The 21,988-nt window shown below is 41.4% G+C and overlaps 2 protein-coding genes across 6 annotated transcripts in view; one reads left to right on the top strand and one right to left on the bottom strand.

Annotated features, from left to right (window-relative positions):
* Positions 1-20,492, top strand: part of DCUN1D3 (defective in cullin neddylation 1 domain containing 3) — a 39,861-nt gene extending 19,369 nt beyond the window's left edge. For 3 of the 4 annotated variants that reach the window (XM_075899438.1, XM_006123132.4, XM_025184692.2), the window contains 3 exons: positions 506-577; positions 9,174-9,706; positions 13,861-20,492. In XM_075899438.1, the coding sequence (XP_075755553.1) occupies positions 9,276-9,706; positions 13,861-14,344 (915 nt within the window). In that variant the 5' untranslated portion in view covers positions 506-577; positions 9,174-9,275 and the 3' untranslated portion in view covers positions 14,345-20,492. The remainder of the gene's footprint in view (positions 1-505; positions 578-9,173; positions 9,707-13,860) is intronic. The other variant, XM_075899439.1, reaches the window with a different exon arrangement.
* The window catches only part of REXO5 (RNA exonuclease 5), a 40,588-nt gene continuing 33,638 nt past the window's right edge, over positions 15,039-21,988 (bottom strand). For both annotated transcript variants that reach the window (XM_075899424.1, XM_075899425.1), the window contains one exon: positions 15,039-15,177. In XM_075899424.1, the coding sequence (XP_075755539.1) occupies positions 15,054-15,177 (124 nt within the window). In that variant the 3' untranslated portion in view covers positions 15,039-15,053. The remainder of the gene's footprint in view (positions 15,178-21,988) is intronic.

The following is a 21,988-nucleotide window of genomic DNA, read 5'->3' as shown; positions in this document are numbered from 1 at the left end:
AAGTACATACCTGTGGTCTTGGACTCGGAGCATCTGGTGCCTCCTTCCATTTGTGCTGCAGTTACATGGTTACCTAATTACCTGCTTTTTAACATCCCTAGTGCATATAGTAGATTATGCACTCGCACTCTAACTTGTCTTGAATGCAAGAAATGAAGCACCTCGCTAAAAGTGATAAAAGCCCAGCTTGCTGAAATAGCTGTACATTGAAACTTTGATTGAGATAAAATAATGCTATATCTGATACCTGAATTAAATTCTGGGTACAAAGTAATATTGTAATAGTCTGATACTAATTATCTCTGAAATTGAGTTAATGCTGGTTAATATTACTCTAATCTCTGTTACTGTTACAACAAATAGATTTCAGTTGTATAAAAAATTGTAAAAACAAAATGTTTTCTCATATGGTGGTGATTGGTTGTATTTTTAAAGGTGCGTGTTATAGCTATTGCGGTCTATTTTTACAGTGTAATGATTTCTGAGTAGTCCTCTCGTTTTACAGCATTCCATGTGGAGACCTGGAAGTCTGAGGGGAAACATAAAAAGAAATGGTCCCCCGTGGATTTGAGATTATGTAAGTATTAAAATTTTGGTGAATCTTAATGGACATTTTGAGATTGTCAGGCTGCTCTAATAGCAGTTTTATTATTCTCCTTTCAGACAGGGCCGGCCTTACCATGAGGCAAACTGAGGCCTCAGGTGCCAGATTGTGGGGGGGGCTCCACTAGGACCCAGAATGTAGAAGATTGTGTCTGCTGCTGGTGCATATGTATTCTGTCTGCAGTACCATGAGAAGAGTAGAACGGGAAGAAGGCAGAATTGAAACCTTTCAAAGTTTTGGCCCAAGCGAGGAGGTATGGGGGCATCATTTGAGCTCCCCGCCTCAGGTGCCAGAATGTTGTGGGCCGGCCCTGCTTTCAGCATATGATAACTAGAGCTGACATCTGTAACATTTTTATGATGGAAACCTTGGATGGGTAGGAGGACAAGTGAATGAGCCTGAAGTGGTAGCAGGCACATGGCCCTCTTACATGTATCCTAAGAAATGCTGCACATTCAGCAGCATCTGAACAGAGCTGGAACATCCATGTTCCTCTCAACAGTCTCTCCAGCCTCTGTTCTTCTGGGTATTATGTTGTCATGCCGTACATCCTAGGTATGTGCCCACAATTGTGCAGAGTAGGTTTCTGAAGGAGTATGACTTAATTTTGGTTGGAAACTTCCTGTGGATTTGCTGGAAGATGCTAAAACAGTGATTATGTCCTACAGAACATTAGCTAGGCTATCACCAAGGAGTATGCTTCCTGGGTTAAGGTGGAAGGGGATATACCATTTGGCTCAACATCATTTGTATTGGGAATCCCATAACTTAATTTCATTTGTGCACTGGAGTGAGAGCTTTTTCAGGTTTTCCCTAAGTCTTTCTCCTGAAATTTTGTCCTGCTGCCCTCATTTGAACTTTGTTTCCTTATTTACAGGAAAAAAAATGGGGTGCAATTTTTCTTCTATAAGCCACATGCAGTTTATTGCATCTTTGTTGACTTCATTGTTCTTCAGGTGTTAGCAGTTTCTTGTCTCATTTTTGGTTCCATTTATATTAGTGATTGTAGTTTAACTTGCTGATCATAAGGCATTGTCGGTCTTAACACACTAGCCGCATCCATAACAAAAACCCCAGTCTTGCTTGCTTTTTGTCATTCCTCTGGAATGTTCCTATTTCTTTGACTTCACAAATAATTGCTCTGATGGAGTCAGGTTATCAGGTTTTTTTCCTTCAGTTTTTTCCAATTACTTTCTTAACCACTTTTTAAAATTAATGTCTGTATTAATGAGATCTTCCTAATGGTTTCTACCTCTAATTTTATTTTCTGTGTATAGTCTGCAAATCTTTCTTTTAGTGGTGGGCTTTCATTTTATGGTAGTGATTACTAACTGCTAAGTTCTCAGTTGTTTCTTTCTGGTTGGGAAAAGCAGATTCACAGTAGTGCTCTGAATTCTCCATTTTCTGGTTCTTGAGCCTGTGTTCCACGTAATATAGACCTCTCTAGATGATTCATGCTTAACTGTAAACAATCGTTCAACAGCTGTCTGAGCTGTCAGAATCCTTCAGGAATACGGTATCCTAGAGCTTTGATTCCTTCATATTTTGGTCCCAGATTTTATTCTGTTGTAGCACTAGACAAACCAGTGGTACTATCAGCTTTTTCTTCTAGTACAGTGGTGGACAATCTGCAGCCTGAGAGCCACATGTAGTCCATTGGGGTTCTATGTGGCCCACAAGATATTTGGTTTAACATTGCCCACATGCAGGGTTACCAGATTCTTCTGGTACTTGTCTGCATAGGTTTTTTCCTACCAGTATTACAAAAGTGACACACACTTAAAGCAAGAGCACAAGAAGTGAGGTGCGTGCTGTTTGCACACAATATTGAGAGAGCCCTGTGCTCCCTCTGCATACAATTAAAGCACTGCTACAGTTCATTGGCACACACTGCAAATTCTGTGTATGCAAGCACAGTTAGCAAAACTATCCTCTCTTGGGAGACTGTCTTAGTTATAAGTCTTGCAGCCCACTGAAATAAAGGAGGGCCACTAATGCGGCTCATTCACTAGCCTAGGTTGCCCCTCACTGTTCTAGTTGTTTTTATCATTATTCACTTATCTTGATGTTTTTTCTCAATTGTAACTCACTTATTTATAGTTTTTTACTCTGCCCTTATGGCTTCAGGCAATTACGCTGACTTATAATGCAAAGATCTTAATGTTTGGATACATCTGGACTTTACCTATATTAACATTCTGAGAATCCTGTCATCAAATTTCAGTTCTTGCTCAGTCATGTTAGATATAAATAACTTTGAGATCATGTTGCTTATTTCCTATATTATAATCAGAAGCAATTTTCTTCTGGTTCTCATTAAATTCTGAACTATCCCCACAGCTCTTGATAATGCATTTGGGTCCCTTCTCCCCATTCTCCCAATAAGAAATATAATTCCCTACGTGCACAACTGTTTCTTTTCTCCATCCCATTTTGATGTATCTCTGATTTTTGAAACATATGAGTGAAATGAAAAACAAAAAAGATGAGCACAGTGGTTCTCAAATGTTTTTTTTTTTTTTTTTTTTTCCCACGGACCACTTGAAAATACTTGAGGGTCAAGATTTCCAGAAAGCCTTTGACAAGGTCCCTTACCAAAGGCACTTAAGTAAAGTTCGTTGTCATGGGATAAGAGTGAAGGTCCTCTCATGGACAGATAACTGGTTAAAAGATAGGAAACAAAGGGTAGGAATAAAAGGTCCGATTGGGGAGAGGTAACAAGTGGTGTCTCCCAAGAGTCCATACTGAGACCAATCCTAGTTAACCTTTTTATAAGTGATCTGGAGAAAGGGGTAAACAGCGAGGTGGCAAAGTTTGATCCTAAACTGCTCAAGATGGTTATGAACAAAGCCGACTGTGAAGAACTTCAAAAAATCCTATGTGTTTGGGCAACAAAATGGCAAATGAAATGTAATGTTGATAAATGCAAAGTAATGTACATTGGGAAAAAATTCCCAACTACACATACAAAGTGATGGGGACTAATTTAGCTATACCAGCTCAAGGAAGAAGGCAATATCTGCGGACCACTTGAATGGATCTTGTGGACCATGGTTTGAAAACCTCAGGACTGTCAAACAAGTGGAGTGGATCCAGCAGTGTAAAAATAGCATTCCCACCATACTCACGCAACATCGAAAAGAACCAAAAAGTTGTAGAACACGATACCTAGAGAAACCTGATTCTGGAGGTAGCTGGGCAATTTTTTTTGCAGGCTTTGCTATTTTAGAGTAGGGATGTAAAATTCCATTTCATTGGTTAACCGGTTAAACATTGTTTAGCTGATTAAAAGGGAGGCAGAGGGTCATTCCGGCCAGCCAGTCAGAACAGCCTCTGTCTGCAGCTCTTGAGCCAGGCCAGGTCTGCCATGGAGAGGGATGTTCCAGCCAGCCGGTCGGAGCAGCCCCTGCCTGTAGTGGACCTGCAGTGCTGGAGCAGCTCCCTGCCTGCAGCGGGTGGGGAGCTGCTCCCACTCTGTCAGTTGAGCTGTTAATCATTCCTATCCCTATTTTAAAGCAAGATTACTTAAAAAGAATTGGAACATTACCTCAAATTTGCTGTAAAACAAGATAAATGATAAATTACAACAGTGGTACTTTAAATCTCTTCTGATATCTGCTTGTAGTAGGTGGGATTACGTTTTGGAACAGCTACTAGAGGGAAGGGAGATGTTCCAGTTTTGGACAAAGAGCTGCCACTGTCTGGGCTCTGGTGGTGTGGGTGCTGTGCTATTATTAGTAAAACAGACAACAAGTTTCATAATTCAAGACAGATGGGTTGGAACGTAGGAAAATCCTTTCTGAAGTGGAGAGGTGCGTGGGCAGACGCTTGTTTGAAACAATAGACTTGGTTAATTTGCACAATATAGTTAACCTAAAACTAACTTCTGATAGCATTTTCTGAAACTACTGTGAAGATAAGATCTTCTCACCTCTGTCTGTCGATAACTTTGACCTGACTGTGACCTTTGTGCTATGTAATATAATCACTGTCATTAAGAAAAATAGTAACACAATCAACTTTGGCATATTGTACAGAATGACATGGCCAGACTTAAAAACCAGAAATCTTTCTCTGCAGTAAAATCAATTACTGTATTACTTAGGAAGCATGAGAATAAAAATAACATAGGGATCAAACAGGTACTCTGTGATTGTAATTTACATAATCATGCAATGTGAATTTTCTTGTTTCTAGATATATAGGAACAAAGAAGTATCATATTGGATCAGATCAGTGACCCATGTAGTAGTCCATACAGTATCCTTCTCTGGCTTGGGCCAGAAACAGGAACTTAAAATCCGGCAGTAATAGGCAGTTATGGGATATCCTGTCTAGAGGAAAAATTTCTGACTCTCTCCCCTCTAATTAGGGATGTGAATGAGTAGTTGCTCCCCCACCCCTTTGCTGCCTCTATCAGAAAGAGGCAGCAGGGGGAGGTGAGGGAAAGGAGAGTGTGCTTCAAAGTGGCAGTGCAGGGGTCGATGTCCCTGGGCTCTATGCGATGCTGCCGCTTTGAAACGCTGTGGGGAGCGTGGAGCCTGCGGGGGACTACTTGAGTCCCCTGCTGGTCCCATGCTTCCCACAGTGCTTTTACCTTTGAGATGTAGCAACAGCCCTAAGGTTGCTGCTACATTTCAAAGGTGGAAGCGCCCTTATCAACTAATCGAATAGTCGATGCAAATTGCATCAACTATTCAATTAGCCAAATAATCAAAATTTTATATCCCTACCCCAACAGCTAATGGTTGTCCTATACTCTTATGTGTGACAGTTTATACTCTGCTAAAAGCCTCCCTTTCTAAAAAAAAAAAATTGCTATAACTCAATTTTCATTTTACTCAGTTTCTCTTGCATGCTTTACTTAAAAACCAAAGTGGTACGTACATTATTCAGTTATCTAAGTACTGCATATTACTTCTTCAAGATGATGGAGCTATTGGCTATCCATTCACAAGTAAACTGGGATTCAGGCTCAGATCAAAGTAAGTAAATCCCAGAGGGAGTTGGTATCCTGGAATTATTATCTAATCATTTTGTATTTAATACTCAGTGCATTCAATAGAGTAATGTTCAAGTCACAGTTGATTGACTTTCAGGAGAGTGAAGTGGCTGTGATGCAAATTGCTATGGTAGTGGCAAAGTGGACCTGCAGGCAAATGGAAACAATGGAACCAGACAGTGTATATTTAATTATCAAAGGGCTAGAACAGTAATGTCAAGTAGCTTGTGGCTTAAATAAGCAGCACTTTGTAGTAACTGGGAAAATGAAAAACAAATGAACCCTTAAAAATAAGTACTATTATAGAAAGTGCCGTTAAATAAAATCTGGTCTTGACTAATGTTAGATGGATACTTGCCTCCCATACAAATGGTCTGTCAAACAATGAACCTAAAAGATGTAAGGATTTGGAATGTTGGAAACCACAGGCTGCCTTCTCCTTGTCACATCCGTAGAGATGGGAGAGACTTCATAGATAATCTAGCAAACTGAATGGGATAATGAAGAAAAAATTGTTTGGGTGGTGTGGGTTTTGTGGGGTTTTTTTTGGGGGGGGGGACAGTCATCATAGCTTAGTTACTGTATATCGTGTGAATTGTGAAACTACCAGCCTCTCCCACCATCATCAAAACAAGATTAATGTATATGATTTATTGTATCTGTGAGGAGAGAAAATACATTGGTTTAAATTGCTGTTGTTTACTGGAGGACACGCAATGGCTTCCTCTGTTGAATTAGTTTTCTGGAGTGTTTTGAATTCATTCTTTATAAAAGACTCTTCTAGAGGAAGAGGACGTAAGGGTATATCTCCACTGCATTGGGGGCACAGGGTGTACAGTAAACTTCCGATAATCCAGCACCTTTAGGACCCAGGGGGTGCCGGATTATAAGATTTGCCGGACTATCGGAAGGGGGGGGGCAATGAAGGGTCTGGGGTGGGGTGGGGGGGATGCCACCCCAGACCCTTCATAGCCCCCCCTTCCGATAGTCCGGCTCTGCCCCAGGTGTCCCTGATTCAGCCGTTGCTGGTCAGTTTCAGCAGCGGCTGAATCGGGGACATCTGCAGCAGAGCAGCTGGAGTGCTGCCAGGTTGGTCCGGTAGTGCCGACCCTTGGCGCGGCGAGACCAACCCGGCAGCACCCCAGCTGCTCTTGGGGACGCCTGGGGCAGAGCAGCTGGGGTGCTGCCGGGTTGGTCCCGCAGCGCCACTCCTCGGCGCTACTGGACCAATCTGGCAGCACCCCAGCTGCTCTGCCCCCAGGTTCCCTGATTCAGCCGCTGCTGATACTGATCAGTGGCTGACTCCAGGAAGCCCGAGGCAGAGCTGCCCTGCCCCGGGCTTCCTGGAGTCAGCCGCTGGTCAGTTTCAGCAGCCGCTGAATCAGGGAACCTGGGGGCAGAGCAGCTCCAATGGTCCAGCAGCCCGGAGCACTTCCGGGTTCCTGATGGTGCCGGACCATCAGATGCCGGGCCATCGGAGTTTTAATGTACGTGGTTGCAGAACATATAGACACACCCCAGCTAGCTTTAATCTACTTAGTGCTAGTGCCAATCAAGAACAGTGAAGCACAGATTTCTGAACAGACTGTGCAAGCCTCCTGATAGCTGAATACACATCTGGGCAAGTATAAGAACTGAAGCTTATGCGTCAGTGCTATTGGTACCAGTACTAGGGAGGCTAAAGCAAGCTTGAATAGCTAATGTGCTGCAGTCACACCTCTGATTGCAGTGTAAACATACCCTTAGTTTCTGGAGCAGTCATTTTGCCCTTGGTTTCTCTTCTGGTAGCGGTACCTAGCAGTTGCTTCAGGACTTGGTGCTGTAATTGCAAGGCACTTACAAGTTAAACAGTCAAGGGGCAGAAAGGAATAACATCTTTCTTTATTTGCCTTGTTTGGATTTTCACTCAGTTGGTTACTCTTCCTTTTCTCATCTCACTGATTCCAGGTTGTAGGGAAGCTGTAATGAAAAGGCACTAAAAATCCAGTTTCTCATTGGAGGCTGTTGCTTAATTTACAGAGGCAAGATAAAAGCCGGTAGTTGTGAACTGGAGGAGATATGTAATTCTGTCCTTAGAACATTTCTTAAAAGTTCAGAGCCCTAAAACTGACCCTTTACTTGGTATTTGGCGAGTCATTTCTTTTAGTTTTAATCTGAATCTTCTTGCGCATGGGAAAGATATAACTTTTTTTGCACAGTGTAACTTCAATAATTTGATTAGACTGAAATGGCTACAAAAGAAATTATGGTATTTGGTTTAAATTTATAAAGTGAGAATGGGAGTATTAACTCCTTAGTGTATATGTGAAACTTTCACTGGAAAATTGCCCCTCCTCCACTTCTAGCCATCCTCACTTCTTCCCTGTCAGGGGGGTTGGGTAAAGATACATGTTGTACCTCCCTTAACCCGGCCTCTCTGGTCTGCAACATCCATGGCCTGGCAGGACCACAGATGTTCCTGGACCACAGAGTCCGGGTATAGGGAGGTCTGGCTGCAGGACTGGAATGCAGCAGCAGGGTTCAGCAACTCAGGTGGGAGCCTTGTGGGGGCTGGGGGGAGGAAGGAAACAGGTGGTGCAGTTGGGGAAATCTGGCCCCAACAGCTGGGCAGTAGCAGGGGGCTAGATTTCCACCATGCAGCTGTGGCCCTGGTGGCAGCCAAGAAGCTCTAGCAGCAGCTAGGGAGCTCTGGCTCCAACAGCACAGCTCCGGCCCTGGCCACGTGGCTAGAGAGCTCCGGCCCAGGGGGTGACCAGGTAGTAGCGAGGTGGGCTGGAGCCCTAGTGAGATGGGGGGTGAATAGCAGTTTAGCATGGGGGGAGAGACCTCCCTTGGTCTGGTAAATCCCCTCGGTCAGGTCCTGAGGGTGCCAGACCTGGGAGGTCCAACCTGTATTTGAATCTATGAATAATCCCTCTATTAAATTCTTATTATAAACTACCATGAAAGAAGGATGTCGTCCTTTTTTTTTTTTTTTTTTTTTTTTTTTTCTAAATACCCCTTTCCCCCTCTGTAAACATGCCTCATACATACTTGAAAACAAATAAACTAGATCTTGAATGTTGGTCCGAAACTGACCAAAGCCAACAAAAAGCCAAAGTTATTGCTGCTGTTTCAGACAGAACAGCGTGTCCTTGGCTTATGTTGCTTTGTTTCACAGTCTTGTATTCTATATTGTATATAAAGTGTGTCATGGTTTTTAAACTATTTCCTCTAAAATATTTCTGGGTTGGAGAAGTCTGTCTTGATGAATTCTGCACATGAATCAACCTCTTTGTAACCTATGTTACAGTAAGAATTTTAGGAATTTCCTTTATTAGGACCCGTTAGTGTACTGCAGCTGTTAAGTGAGCTGCATTGCTTTCTAGGTAAAGCGATGGACCTTAGTTGAAATTGCCTGTATTTGTGGCATACCCTAGCTTTCTGTACATGATTCCTCTTCAGTAAGCAAAGCGTAACCTCCTGGAGTTAGTCTCCTGTTTTATTCTTCTTCTGTTTGTGTTACTTAACTACTTAATATGGTCTCTGTGGGAAAACAGTGATTTTCATTCTAAAACTTATTTCCAGGTTAGTCGACTCCCACTGATGGCATGTTGAAGTTAATTGAACAGTGGCTGAGAGGGTGTCGGATTGGAAGGGGACTGCTCTGAAAGCTGGGTTTGCAACAACATGGGCCAGTGTGTCACCAAGTGCAAAAATCCTTCTTCCACCCTTGGCAGCAAAAATGGAGATAGAGAATCTAGCAGCAAGTCTCATAGCAAAAGAAGTGTAGTTCACAAAGAAGAACATACGTCAGTGTGTGCAAAATCCTCTGGGGACATACTTGTCAATGGGACAAAGAAAACCGATACTGCTTTAGACCCTAATCAACCTCCAACTTTCTCTGGGGATGCAAAGAAAGAGCCAGTTTCTGGCACAGAGGAATCTTCCATTCAGAGAATTGAGGAATTGTTTAGGAGATACAAGGACGAACGAGAAGATGCCATACTGGAAGAAGGCATGGAACGTTTTTGCAATGACCTCTGTGTTGACCCCACTGAATTTAAAGTGCTAGTCTTGGCTTGGAAATTCCAGGCAGCTACCATGTGCAAATTTACAAGGTTAGTTCATATGGCACTTGTAAATATTTTATATGTTCATATGTATCCTATCTTCTATACTCTGGTGAGAAGCCCTGTTAAATTTGCATGCCCACTTTTTTTTCATATAATTTGAACTTAATCAACAAAAAAATACTTATAAAGGAAATATCATTCATTTTCTGCAACACATGTCTTCTGTGCTTGAAGGCACATGTCAGAAATTTATACTGCCTATGGTGAAAGTGCATTAGAAAAGTGCAGTATGATGCTGAAATATTACAATCAATTTTATCCTCTCCAGTACGACCTTGATAGTAATGTTAGACACTGCTGAAGCTGATTTCTGCTATAATGCAAATAAGAGAAATGTTAGTAGCTAACTTTATATTACATCTGTGCAATCCACTACAATTACTTGCTGTTACTGTTCCGATAAAACAGCATGCTAAGGAAATTCATCTCCTGTGCGAGGTTCCTAGACTGCCAGTGTTATACGTGGCATTTTTGCATTCTAGGAGAGTAGAGGCTGAAACATTTTTCCTTGTTTTCACATTTTTGTGTAGTGTATTTCATGGTGGCAACCAGCTGCCTTTTAGCACATTTCATGGTATTTGGGAGAAGGGTAAGTTCCTTTAGAGACACTGGGGCAAATTCCTACTCATACTTCCGAGGGAATTCTGTGCCGAAAGAATTCTGCGCCCAGTATTTTAAAATTGTCCAGTAAAATTCTCAGAATAAAATGTGGTGGCTACTTGCACAGAGCTGGGAGATCACGCTGCAAACTACTAACACTCCCCCCATCCCGTGCCTGCACACAGCCTTAGCAGTGAGGTTGCACCAAAATCTGACTCTGTGCAAGAGCCAGACCTGCTCCAGAGACACCCTGGGGCCCTGCTCCTCTGTGTCAAGTGCACCATAGATGGGCAGGCAGGCTCTGCTCAGCTGTACCCAAGTGTGGAGGGGCTTGGTGTGGAGTGACCCAGATGGTATGAGATGGTTCTGAGTTGGGTATTGGGGTGGAGTGGCTCCATGGGGGGAGGTCGTGTATGCTGGGGGGATCTGGATGCACAGTGTCTCATTGGCATGGTCCTGGGTGCAGGGGCAGTGAGACTGCAAGGGAGTCTAGGTGAAGGTGTTTGGAGCTTAGTAGGGGATCTGGGTGCTGGGAAAATGGGGACTTGGTGTCAGGGGGTGTCATCCAGGGGGGAAGGGCTCAGCAAATTGGCCCGGGTGCATATGGGATAGGGCTTGTTGAGTGAGTTTGAGTGCGGGGGGCCCAGCAGATGGTGGTCTCAGTGCAGGGGGTGTAGATGTGGGAGGAAGAGGTTCAGTGGTGGGGAAGTAGCATTTGGGGCTTGAGTCAAGGTGGAGTTCTGGATGTGGGAGAGTCCAGATGTACAGGGTTAGGCTGATGAGGGAGTAGCTCCCCCATGGTGATGCCTCCCTCCATGGTGGAGGAGCAATAGAAGTAGGGTGTGGAGCCAGGGAAGATTTCTGGAGATGGGTCTGTCCTGGCGTTGGGCCTTGGCTGCTCTGCACAGAAGTGTGCTCCTCCTGTTACCCAGGGATCTTTCAACCTAAACCTCTCGGTAACTTTTACTCTCTGTGAGGTGGTGTCAGGAAAAAATTCAGGGGAGACACGGTCATCTGACTGATAGATGGATGGTACAAACAGGACAACATGAGTGCTTTCACTTAAAGCTAAACTTTACTTAGTCTCAAGCACTTACACACGTCTGCAACAGGTTAGTAAAACACCCGCTCCCTCGATAATTACCGAAGTTGAGTGTGGCTCTCGAGTGACACAAGGCAGGCTTCTGATGGCCAGTCTTTCATCTGCCGGTAGGGACAAAGATGCGTCCAGATGTGAAGAGTCCTCGAGGCGTCCCTCCAAGTGTTCCCCAAAGTTGTCCCCCTAACTCGTTCCCCTAACTCCAACTTCCCTTCCCTATTTATCCATTAGTATTACAATAACATATCACTCTCAAACTTGATAGGCAAGCACTTTTTAAAGGTTAGGCAAGAGATTTTCTTCTGATGTGTTTTTTCTTTTTCAGAGACTCCATGCTCGGTGGGGGAGGGGGACCCTGACAGATATATGTCTTAGGGCATTTAGACAAACTTCCTGTTTTTCTAAATGTATAGCTCAGCGATTTCACTAGAGATTTGGGCCTCAGGAAGGACACTGGGTCAAGCTGCCCTCTCTGTGGCACCCAAACTCTTTATTTTATTTTTTTTTCCTGACTTGGGTCATGTCTAGGTCTAATTTGGGCCTGTTAGTTTGGTTGCTAAAGTTTAAGCAGTAGTGGTTCAGGAACATTACTGGATACGCCGAAATCTCCATGTACACTCCCACCCTCTCACCCTGGGAATAGCAGTTGAGCCTGGTGCAGAGTAGGAGCCACACGTCTTCAGCCCCAGGTGGAGTTGGGGAAGTTCGGGGGGGTTTTTTGGAAGGGGGGGGTGCTTGGTAGGTATAGGGAGGATTTTGAGGATGAGGCTCATGGTTGGGGAGCCTGGGTTTGAGGGGTGTAGATGCATGGAGTTTGGTTGGAAGAGGGGCAGGATCTGACTCAGCACAGGCTGGGGTATCCTCAGCTTCCCTCGCCCTGTGACTTACTTCTGCACCCGCTGATCTGAGTGCCCAAAGCCACACACCAGCACTGCTGGGGAGGGACATGTGACCATTCTTGCGGCGCTTCTGCACATTCAACCCCAAATCTGAAGCAAAGAAATCCGTGAATGAGGTGCAGAATTTCCCCAGGAATATACTTAACAAAAAACAGCCAAAATCCTGAGGTTCTTCAATGCCTAGTCAGAGAAGACCGGAAGAAGCAGTAGGTTTCAGGCAGTCTAGCTTGCGGTGGGTGGATTGTTTCTCAAAGTACAACTTCTTGTTTTTTTCTCTAGAGAAATCCCAAGATTTCATTGCTATCTTCCCTTTGTCAGAGAAGACAGGTCCTCTCTTCCTGAATATTCTGAATATGTAGATACGTAGTTTTACTTAAAGGCTTTGAAATGATGACCAGTATCTGATTAAAGCTACCGTTTGCATCCCACACTAATGGGTAGCCTCCTTACCAATCCAATACTACACTACCAACAAGGTTGGAGTCTCCAGGGTTATTGCAGTTTGTCCTGGAAGTTCCAACACCTAATAACTTTGCTGTTTGTGTGTTGTTCGCACATGACTACTAACCAAGACAGCTGGGTAGTAAAGGAGTTGGTAGTGCTCAGCTAGAAGGCTGGCTCCTTTCAGCACCAATATAATTCTTTTCCTGTTGCTGACTCCCAGAGAGACCCTCTTTCTTCAGTAGAATAGCTACTATATATAGCAGTAGGTTTCAGGCAGTCTAGCTTGTAGTAGGTGGATTGTTTCTCAAAGTACAACTTCTTGTTTTTTCTCTAAAGAAATCTAAGATTTCATTGCTATCTTCCCTTTGCCCCCAAGGAAAAGTCCATGATCTGCTCATCATTATATGAACTCTCGCTATGGAGACTGCATGGGTCATGGAGCTAGTAGTGAAACAGAGCCACCTATTTGGAAATTATCGGGTTAAAAATGGCTTTATCTTGTAGGAACTCAAGACTGTTTGTGAGCGTGCCTGATGAGCAGGTGCCCCGATCACTGACCATCCCAACCAGCGCCCAGGTTTTGCAGTCTCGGCAGAGGGACTGAAGGATCACTCGCTGCATTTGAAGTTGCCCCTTGGGAGTGGTGTGTCTAAAGCACTATTTAGGGCAGGCACCCAGGGTAGCTTGCATTGATGTTGGCAGGCTCAGTACAGGCAATCTGGCATCTGGCCAGTGCTGAAAGATAAGAGGAGTGGGAAACATTGCCCATTTTGGCAGTAGTGAAGGCCACGCAGAATTATTCCTTTTGAATGTTAATGCCACCCCAGGGTATAATTGAACATTGCTGCAAACTTGGATTTAAAAGTAATTACAAACTTTTTAAATTCAAATTTCATCCTGAACAGGCTGCTTAGCAGTTCTCACTGCTGATGGCATCAATACTTCAGAAGAAAGGTGAGTGTGTGCTGAATTTGGAAGTACTTAGCTTACTAGTCTTATCAAAGGAGGTACATTTTGTGCTCTAAACTGTATTGAAGCAGAGTTTTATAGAGTCTGTGTGTGAAGGCACTAACCAATGATTTTTCTTTTGCTAATAGGAAGGAGTTCTTTGAGGGCTGTAAAGCAATAAATGCGGACAGCATTGGTGGCATTTGTTCTAGGTTCCCCAGTCTCTTGAATGAAGCCAAACAAGAAGATAAATTCAAGGATCTCTATCGTTTCACCTTTCAGTTTGGCCTGGACTCTGAAGAAGGACAGAGATCTCTGCATCGGGAAATAGCCATTGCCCTTTGGAAGTTGGTCTTTACCCAAAATAAACCCCCCATATTGGACCAGTGGTTAAACTTCCTAACTGAGAACCCCTCAGGAATCAAGGGAATCTCCCGGGACACATGGAACATGTTTCTAAATTTTACTCAGGTGATTGGACCAGACCTTAGCAACTACAGTGAAGATGAGGCCTGGCCTAGTCTCTTTGATACCTTTGTAGAATGGGAAATGGAACGAAGGAAAAAAGAAGAGGAAACCAAATGTGTTACATGCTCAGATACAGAGGGTCTGTGTATAGAAGAACAGACTTAGCAGCATTTAAGCAGCAGTAACAGAAATAACCTGTTGCCCTTCATTTAAATGTAAACTCTGGACCTTTCTGGAAATTACTGAGGTTCCAGATTTTTCTACTTTACACCTTTCTCTGCCTTGTATTTGAAAGGGCTCTAAAATGCTGTATCATGGTTTAGGCACTTTCTTAATTTTGGTTATACCTTTAACTCTTGCCCTGGTATATTTGACTCTGACTAGAAGTAAAAAGAGTTGTTGTTTTTTGAACATTTCAGATTAGTATAAATCTGACAATTATTGCACAATGTAGATCTTTTTGTTACGTTTAAATTAACATTGCTAAATTATACAGTGCCAGATTCAAGTTTTGTATACTACATCTATCAGGGCAGGTCTGTACTGTGTGTAGTGCTGTTTACATTGTTGAAATTTTAGGCTATATTTTATGGTTTTATACCAAGATAAATAGCAGCATTAACTGCTAACTACAAATGCATTAATTCCCAGATAATAAGGCTCTAAAAACCATTTGTGTGACTGCTTTTTGTAATATGGCTAAATCCCATTTTAAGTTAATTCTCAGAAGAGTTCAAGTCATTTTTTTTTTTTTGAGTGTTGAACTAACTGTTGGATTTTATTTATGAGAACATACAGTACCTGTCAGTCAACTAAGTGGTAGTTAACACTTTGTAGCTAAATAACTTAAGCATCGCAGGCAAACAAAGCAGTGCTACCTCGGTTTTACTGGAAGCAAACTTGCTTGATGAATTTTCCTTTCTTCGAAAGTCATTAATATTTTTATAGTTGTGACAATACTTTGGAGCCAAAGGTTCTCCTCCTTATAGCTGGTAAACCTTAAAAGAAACAGAACAAAAACAATGCTTTGAGGAAAACTGTGGTATGTAAATCTGCTTTAATTTACACGTGATTTGCATCTAAAGTATTACCAGTTTACTTGTCTGGCACGTTCAGTATACTTGTGTAGGGAAGATCTCTTGCATTAATGTTGACAAACCAATTTTTTTAACCTATGCTTAATAGCTAAAACATAGTCACACCCCTCTAAAATTTCTGGGGAGCAACAACATTAACACCCAATGAAAAAGTGAGTTCTTTAATGTGTACTTAATAACAACAGTGTAGACAATTCATTTTTAGCCTGATTTAATAATGTTTAAATAGGACTCAATTTATTGTTTTAAATTATCTGTACTGGGATTATTTGCCTGTTGTGACCTAAAAAGGGAGTTTTATTAACACTGGTTGAAAATTTTTTGGTTATTGATGCTACCTTTTTTAATTTTAGTATATCAGCTTTTTATACTTCTTGGTAAAAGGGATAATTGCTGAGGCGTTCTATTAAGCCAAGCATTGACTCCATATATTTGATATATTTTTATTATACAACTTTATTTTCAGAGTTGTAATTCAGGATCATAAAATGGCTTAAATTTAAAAAACTGGTGAGCAAATAATACCTATTGTCCAATGGCTCATGTACTGTAGGGTTCTTTAAAGCAAATTGCTAGCATGCATCCCATTGCCCAGGCCAAGCCCCCCATGGACTCTCCCAATGGGCACTGCATGTTAGCAAATCAAGTGGCAAGATCTCAGTTTTGAGATCCTGTATCGTTAACAGTGCTGGTGTAATTAAACTGAAGTACACATCTGTTTAAGAAGATATGTTCAAATTACATCATCTCGCCATGATGAGAGGCCAGCATTTTATTTCTTTAGCAAGTGACGTGTAAATGTGTAAGAGATATGTAAAAAACCAGAGGTTGTCAACTTGCAGGAGTGTTTAGAACTTGGTTCATGGTAATTCAATATACCCTGAAGCTTTATATATATTAATTTGTATACTGGTAAAACCCTCCTTAGTATAGACCTTTACACCAGTAAACAGGACTTTTGCTGGTATAGGCATTCTGGTTTGGTAAGCAAATTAAGCGAGAGCACTTTTTTTTACAGTAAAATGGTGCCTCTATTATGCCATTTGGTGACACAGCTATGGCATTGGGGGTGGTAATGGGAGAAATCGCACCTCAAATGAACATTTCTATGCCAGCAAAACCTTAAGTGTAATCCTGGCCTGAACATAATGGAGAAGCTCTTTTTAACTTTAAGGCTACACATGCATTCTGTTAATGACCTAGTATCTTTTTTTGTTAAATAACTTCTCTTTCTTCTAAAAAGAACTTTAAAATGCCCGAAGTTTGAAAATTGTCTGCTCAGTGTATACTTACTACATGCTCATGAGTACTAAATTGTGACGGTCACTACTTATGGTATTACTTAATACACTGTAATAGTTGCAAAAGATTATGGCCTAGAAACTGAAGAGTGGTTTTTAAGGTCTGATCAGAATATGGATTGGGGTAGAGAAGAAAATTCTACAACACACCAAGAGCAAGCCATTTGGTATCTTAGGTGTAATTCAATTGTTTGCCAAGACAGGATGGTCATGGTAGTTGTGTGAAAGGGGAAGTTTTACTTGCAGTTGAAAAAAAGGCAAACCTAGGTGGCTTGGCTGCTGTGCTATTATAACAAAAGAAAAGCCCCGTTTTATAGTTATTTCTCTTCCAGGAATCATTCCAGCCTATTGGATACCAAACGCTTACTGTAAAATGCTAGCCAAATCTATCTTGAAAAAAAGCCATTTATTTGTACTCAACTTCACTTTTGGATTACAAAAAGCCAAGGTTGCAGTTTTTAAAATTGATACAAACCACAGACTACAAAATCTAACAATCTGTTCTTTACTTGAGTTGTGCAACTTTTCACAACTGTGTGAGTGACTGACAGTGACATACTTACTCTGACTTGCTTGACATTTTGATGATCCTAAATGTCAAATATAACTTGCTTTTTAATGCTCACTATATTGGTCATGGGATTAGAGTTTTGTACATGTTTCTGGGAAAGCTTTATTAATACTGGAGCCTCTGAAAATGTCCTTGTTTAATGGTTGAACTGTGAACTTCTGTGGAATAGGCCAAATATATTCACATTTTTCATAAATGTATATGAATTCTTTAAAGTGTAGACCAAGGGATTATAAATGGGCACGATGGTGATAAGATCTTGAAATTATTAGGGATTTTTCTGTTGCTGATTTTTTTCCCTCCTCCCCCAAAAATAAAAACTTGATGTAGTGAAACTGCTACATCTTGTGGTAAGTAGCTGTAGCTCTGCATTGCAACAATTTGTCATCTACTAGAAAAAATGTCTATCGAAGCTCCGTGTCATTTTGTCATAGTTTTACACACCTTTTATGGTGGCTCAAAACACCTTTAAATGTTAGTATACCAAATTAATTGAAGCACCATTCTGCAAACTCCTTTTTCATGTGAATGTTGCTATTGAGGTCAAATAGGACTAGTCTTGCAACTAAAGGATCCTTTGCAGAATCATGCACTTTGGGTAGTAGTCATGAATGTGACTTGAGAATACATTAAATGAGGCTAGATGCTGAAATTGTGAATCTATTTGCTGCAGGTGCTATTCTTCATGGAGAATTACAGCTTTAATATTGTGCAATTCTAATACATAAACTACAGGAAAATAAGCTGAGTTACTGTTTCTGGTTTATCACATACGTTCTGGGAAACTGCTATAAGCCAAGAGGATAGTCGTTGGTATTGACATTCCCAATATGAATATCCATTTAATTTCATATATAGAGCATATAAAATATATGAAGTAACCGCTACATTTATGCAATAGTGTTGAGCAAGAAGACTCCCCATGTCTAGGTTCTGGTGATTAAAATCACTTCATCTCTGATATGTTTAGCAGCTGAAATTCTATCCTTCTCATTCGTGACACAGCCTCATTAATTTTCAGGTTTTGCAGCCTTGTGTTCTACAGTGTGTCACAGACTACCTTAATTATTTGGGTACCAGACTCTACTCTTGTAGAGTGTCATGGAAAGGTGTGCATTAATCCTTCATATTTTAAAAATGAGTCTGACACTATAAGTGTGTAAGGCCAAGCATACAAATATACTGAACAATATGTACTCTAAATTCTCGATAGATTAAAGTTAGGTGTGTCTAATTTTGTTGTAGTCAGGCACATACACACTCATGTATGTAACAATCTCTCTCTCTTTCTGCAAACTATTGACAGTATAAATCCAGAGATTCAAATTTCACTCTAATAAAAGGCAGCAGACTGTAAGACAGAAGGCTGTGATTCTTTTACCATGTGGTACATGGTGATTGATCCATTCTTAGATTTACTAAGTTGCCATTCTTTCCTTCTAAGATTTTATATCTGGATAACTAATCTACTTCATTGTATTGATATGTTGGGTGTTATCTGTCTCCTTAAGATCACTTCAGTCTTCAGAGTGCTGCTAGTAATGTTCATGCAGCTTCATTGAATCTTATAATGGACCATTCCCATATGTCTAAAAACCAAAATTTGTGTCAAACTGCTGAACAAGTTGAGGTCATTCAGGATGTTAACACTTCTACAATCTAAGAGAAATACAGCATAGTCTAATGCAGTGGTTAAAGCCACTCTTGTGGTGGTGGGTTTTTTCTCTGTTTGGGCTAGAGTATATCAATAATAAACAGGCCTTCACTTGGAGATGGAAAAGTCATTGCTTATGAGTGACCAGAGTCTATTCAATTTGTTACTTAGGATGTATTAACCCACCCACTGCAGGACCATGAGAAGTGGGTATTACTGCACTCATGCCATGTTACGCTGTAACTGTAGCATTTAAATCAGTTTTGTTTGGACCAATTCAGCTGCAACAGTTGTATCCATTTTCTCCTGCCCTCCACTTGTGTTTAGTATGTCACTTTATGCCTAAAGCTGAAGCCCTTACATTGTGAGAGACCGTGGCATGCCAGCTTAACTCTAGCTTTGTTTTGATCCATTTGGGTGTTGTCCTCATGTGCCACTACTTCTTCCCTTCCACTCAAAATGTACAGCAAAATGACTGTCTGCATAAACCTGATGAAAATGCTACATGGCAGCTAGTGCAACTGTAAGACCATTCTTCCAAATCAAGAGTGGTTGTTGGTTTTCTCCCCCTTGTGAGTATGTAATTCATTTGCCTCCTTGTACTGTCTACAGGAACAAATAAAAAAATGAGGAAATTGTGAAGCAATAGGCAACAGGGGCTTGGCCAGACTAGTTCTGCAAACAACTTGCCTTAAATGATTTATGGCATTTAAAGCAGTCCCTTGCTAGTATAGTAATCTACCTTTCTGTCTTCGGTTTGATATAAACATAACTGGGTTTTGGAGGTTGTAGAGTTTAAGTTCCTACCTTTGCATACTTGCATTCTTCAGATAAGTGCCCTCTGGATATTTGTAGGTAGCTTTATACACAGGCAGAAAAGCATCGTCTTTGGTCATGCTATAACTTTTTCTTTATATTTTTCTAAGCTGAAGGTTATCTGCTATGGAATACGTGTTTACATGAATATTGTCATTTATGTAGAACCAGCAATGTAACTTGTTTTGCTGTCCTTGGTTTAATAAACAGGACAAGTCATGCATGAAAGGAATGACAGATCTGCATGAAATTTCAGCAGAGCTGAAGGCTGGCTGCTGTCACACTTATGAGCGTACAGTTTCAGCATTCATGGACTTTATTGGATAGCAACTAACATTTTAAGCTATAATTTCTAGAATATCTTTAAACATAGTGATCCGAAAAGCATGTTGTTCTTGAAATGATAGTTAAAATATCAGATGATGAATGGAAGGAAAAGGGGAGGCAAGAGTAGATTAAGGACTGAATCCTGCTTGTTGCTGAGCCTCTTTGGTTCGTGGAAAAGTTGCTTTGAGCTAGGGATCTAAGTGACTAGTCATTAAGCACATGCTTATTACGAGTTGCTTCCCCCCCCCCCCCCCACTCCTGCTGCCTCTATCAGAGAGAGGCAGCCAGGGGGGAGGGGAAAGCAGGAGCCAGTGCTGTGGGGAGCCATCTGGGGAGGCTAAGAGTGTAGCAGGGGACTAGGCATGAGCTGGGAATTGGCTGATTCCCGGCTTGCACCCGGTCCCAGACACTGGCCTCTGCTTTTTAAATGTATTAAGAGCCTGGTGGCTCTTACTACATTTAAAAGGCAGAGCCACAGTGGGGTTAACTCCCCCCTGCAGTTTCCCCCTTTATCGACTCAAGTAGTCAATGGAAATTCCATCCACTACTCAATAAATTGCACGTAATCAACTGAGCATCCCTAGCTGGAGTTTGCAGGATTGAGTCCTAAGGCTGGATATTTGAGATCCTGATGGCTAGTAGAAGGGGTTATTGCATCAGTGAATCACTGAGCATATGAGGGGACTGTGAGGGCAATATCAAGGAAGGTGCATTGTCTGGAAGTCAACTGTTAAAGAGTAAAATAGTTTGTGGAGAACAAGGTTTGTTCTTATAACACTTAACATTTGGAAGGATCTGAGCTCCAGTTAGCCTTAATTTGCCTGATGGGAAGAATCCTTTTTATACAGCTTATATACGCCCAGAGAAATAACTAAAGCTAACCTAGATCTGTAGACAATTTCATTTGGCTTTCACTCAATCATGTGTGAAAGCAATTGGCTTAATATTTGTTCTCCAGTATCTGTGACAAGTCAGTGCACTTGACTCCCTTAAGAAGCATTACTGCTTAAAACCAGCTGTGGGCCAGGAGACAGAGAGAGAGAGAGAGAGACACACACACACATACCTTGTCAGAGCAGAACACTCCACCATAGTCACATGGCTGGGGATAGTCAAAGGATTCATGTTTTGCCTTTGAGGTTTACCTAAAAGATGCCCAATGTCCCATTCAACAAGACTTCTCACTGTTGGAAAGTACCAACATGGAGTGTGCCCACAGTGCCATGCTTTCTCTTATGTACATAACAGTACAGACATGTTCTGCAAATTCAGTGGAATTGGAATTGTTTGGTACATTCCTTTTTATTTTTTTAAAGGAAAGATCCAATTTGAAACTTTTAAAAACATTAGTTCCAGGTACTACGCCTGCTGCTTTGAGTCCCCTTGCCACTATTTGTGGTTTTACGGTTACACTTTTTCTTACCAGTTGTTACTGTGTGAAAGTCCCACAGAGTGGAAACCGTATATGTGCTCTATGAAGTGCAAACAAACTAAGAGGTTCTGTTTGGTTGTTAATAGTCTTGGATGTGATTTTGTTTTCTGTTTTCAAGCTGGCTGCATCCCTTTTTAAACAAGAGCATTAAATACAGTGGGTTTTTTCCTTTCTCTAAAAAGCAAGGTATTTAGTTTGTCCAGTACGGACTTCTTGTAGACCTTGTGCCAGATGAATATTACATATTTTGGTGCTTTTTTCCTAATCTGATCTACATTTCATTTACCTGTGAGATTGTAAAAAATATTTCTGTATATTTAAATTATCCCTTGAAAATATCCTTTAGTCACAATGTATTTTGACTACTGTAGCTCTGTAAATGTTTCAAAGATTCTGGATTTCCTGTATTCCAGTAAGATTTGTGGAGGGAATAGCTACAGAAATTCAATCCACTGGAAAGGGAATTTGCAGCATTGTTCTGTGCATTACTGAACAAATGAATAACATTTTGATGTTTACATAATGCACACTTTGGTGTTCACTGTTTTGTGTTAAAGCTTTGTACAAATGTCTTATTTAAAGCTGAAGTCCTTTTTACATACATTTTCAAT

Source organism: Pelodiscus sinensis, chromosome 16, assembly GCF_049634645.1.
Source record: "Pelodiscus sinensis isolate JC-2024 chromosome 16, ASM4963464v1, whole genome shotgun sequence".
Taxonomy (NCBI): domain Eukaryota; kingdom Metazoa; phylum Chordata; order Testudines; family Trionychidae; genus Pelodiscus; species Pelodiscus sinensis.
Note: the sequence above shows the minus strand (reverse complement) of the source record. Positions and strands in the feature narration are given on the sequence as shown.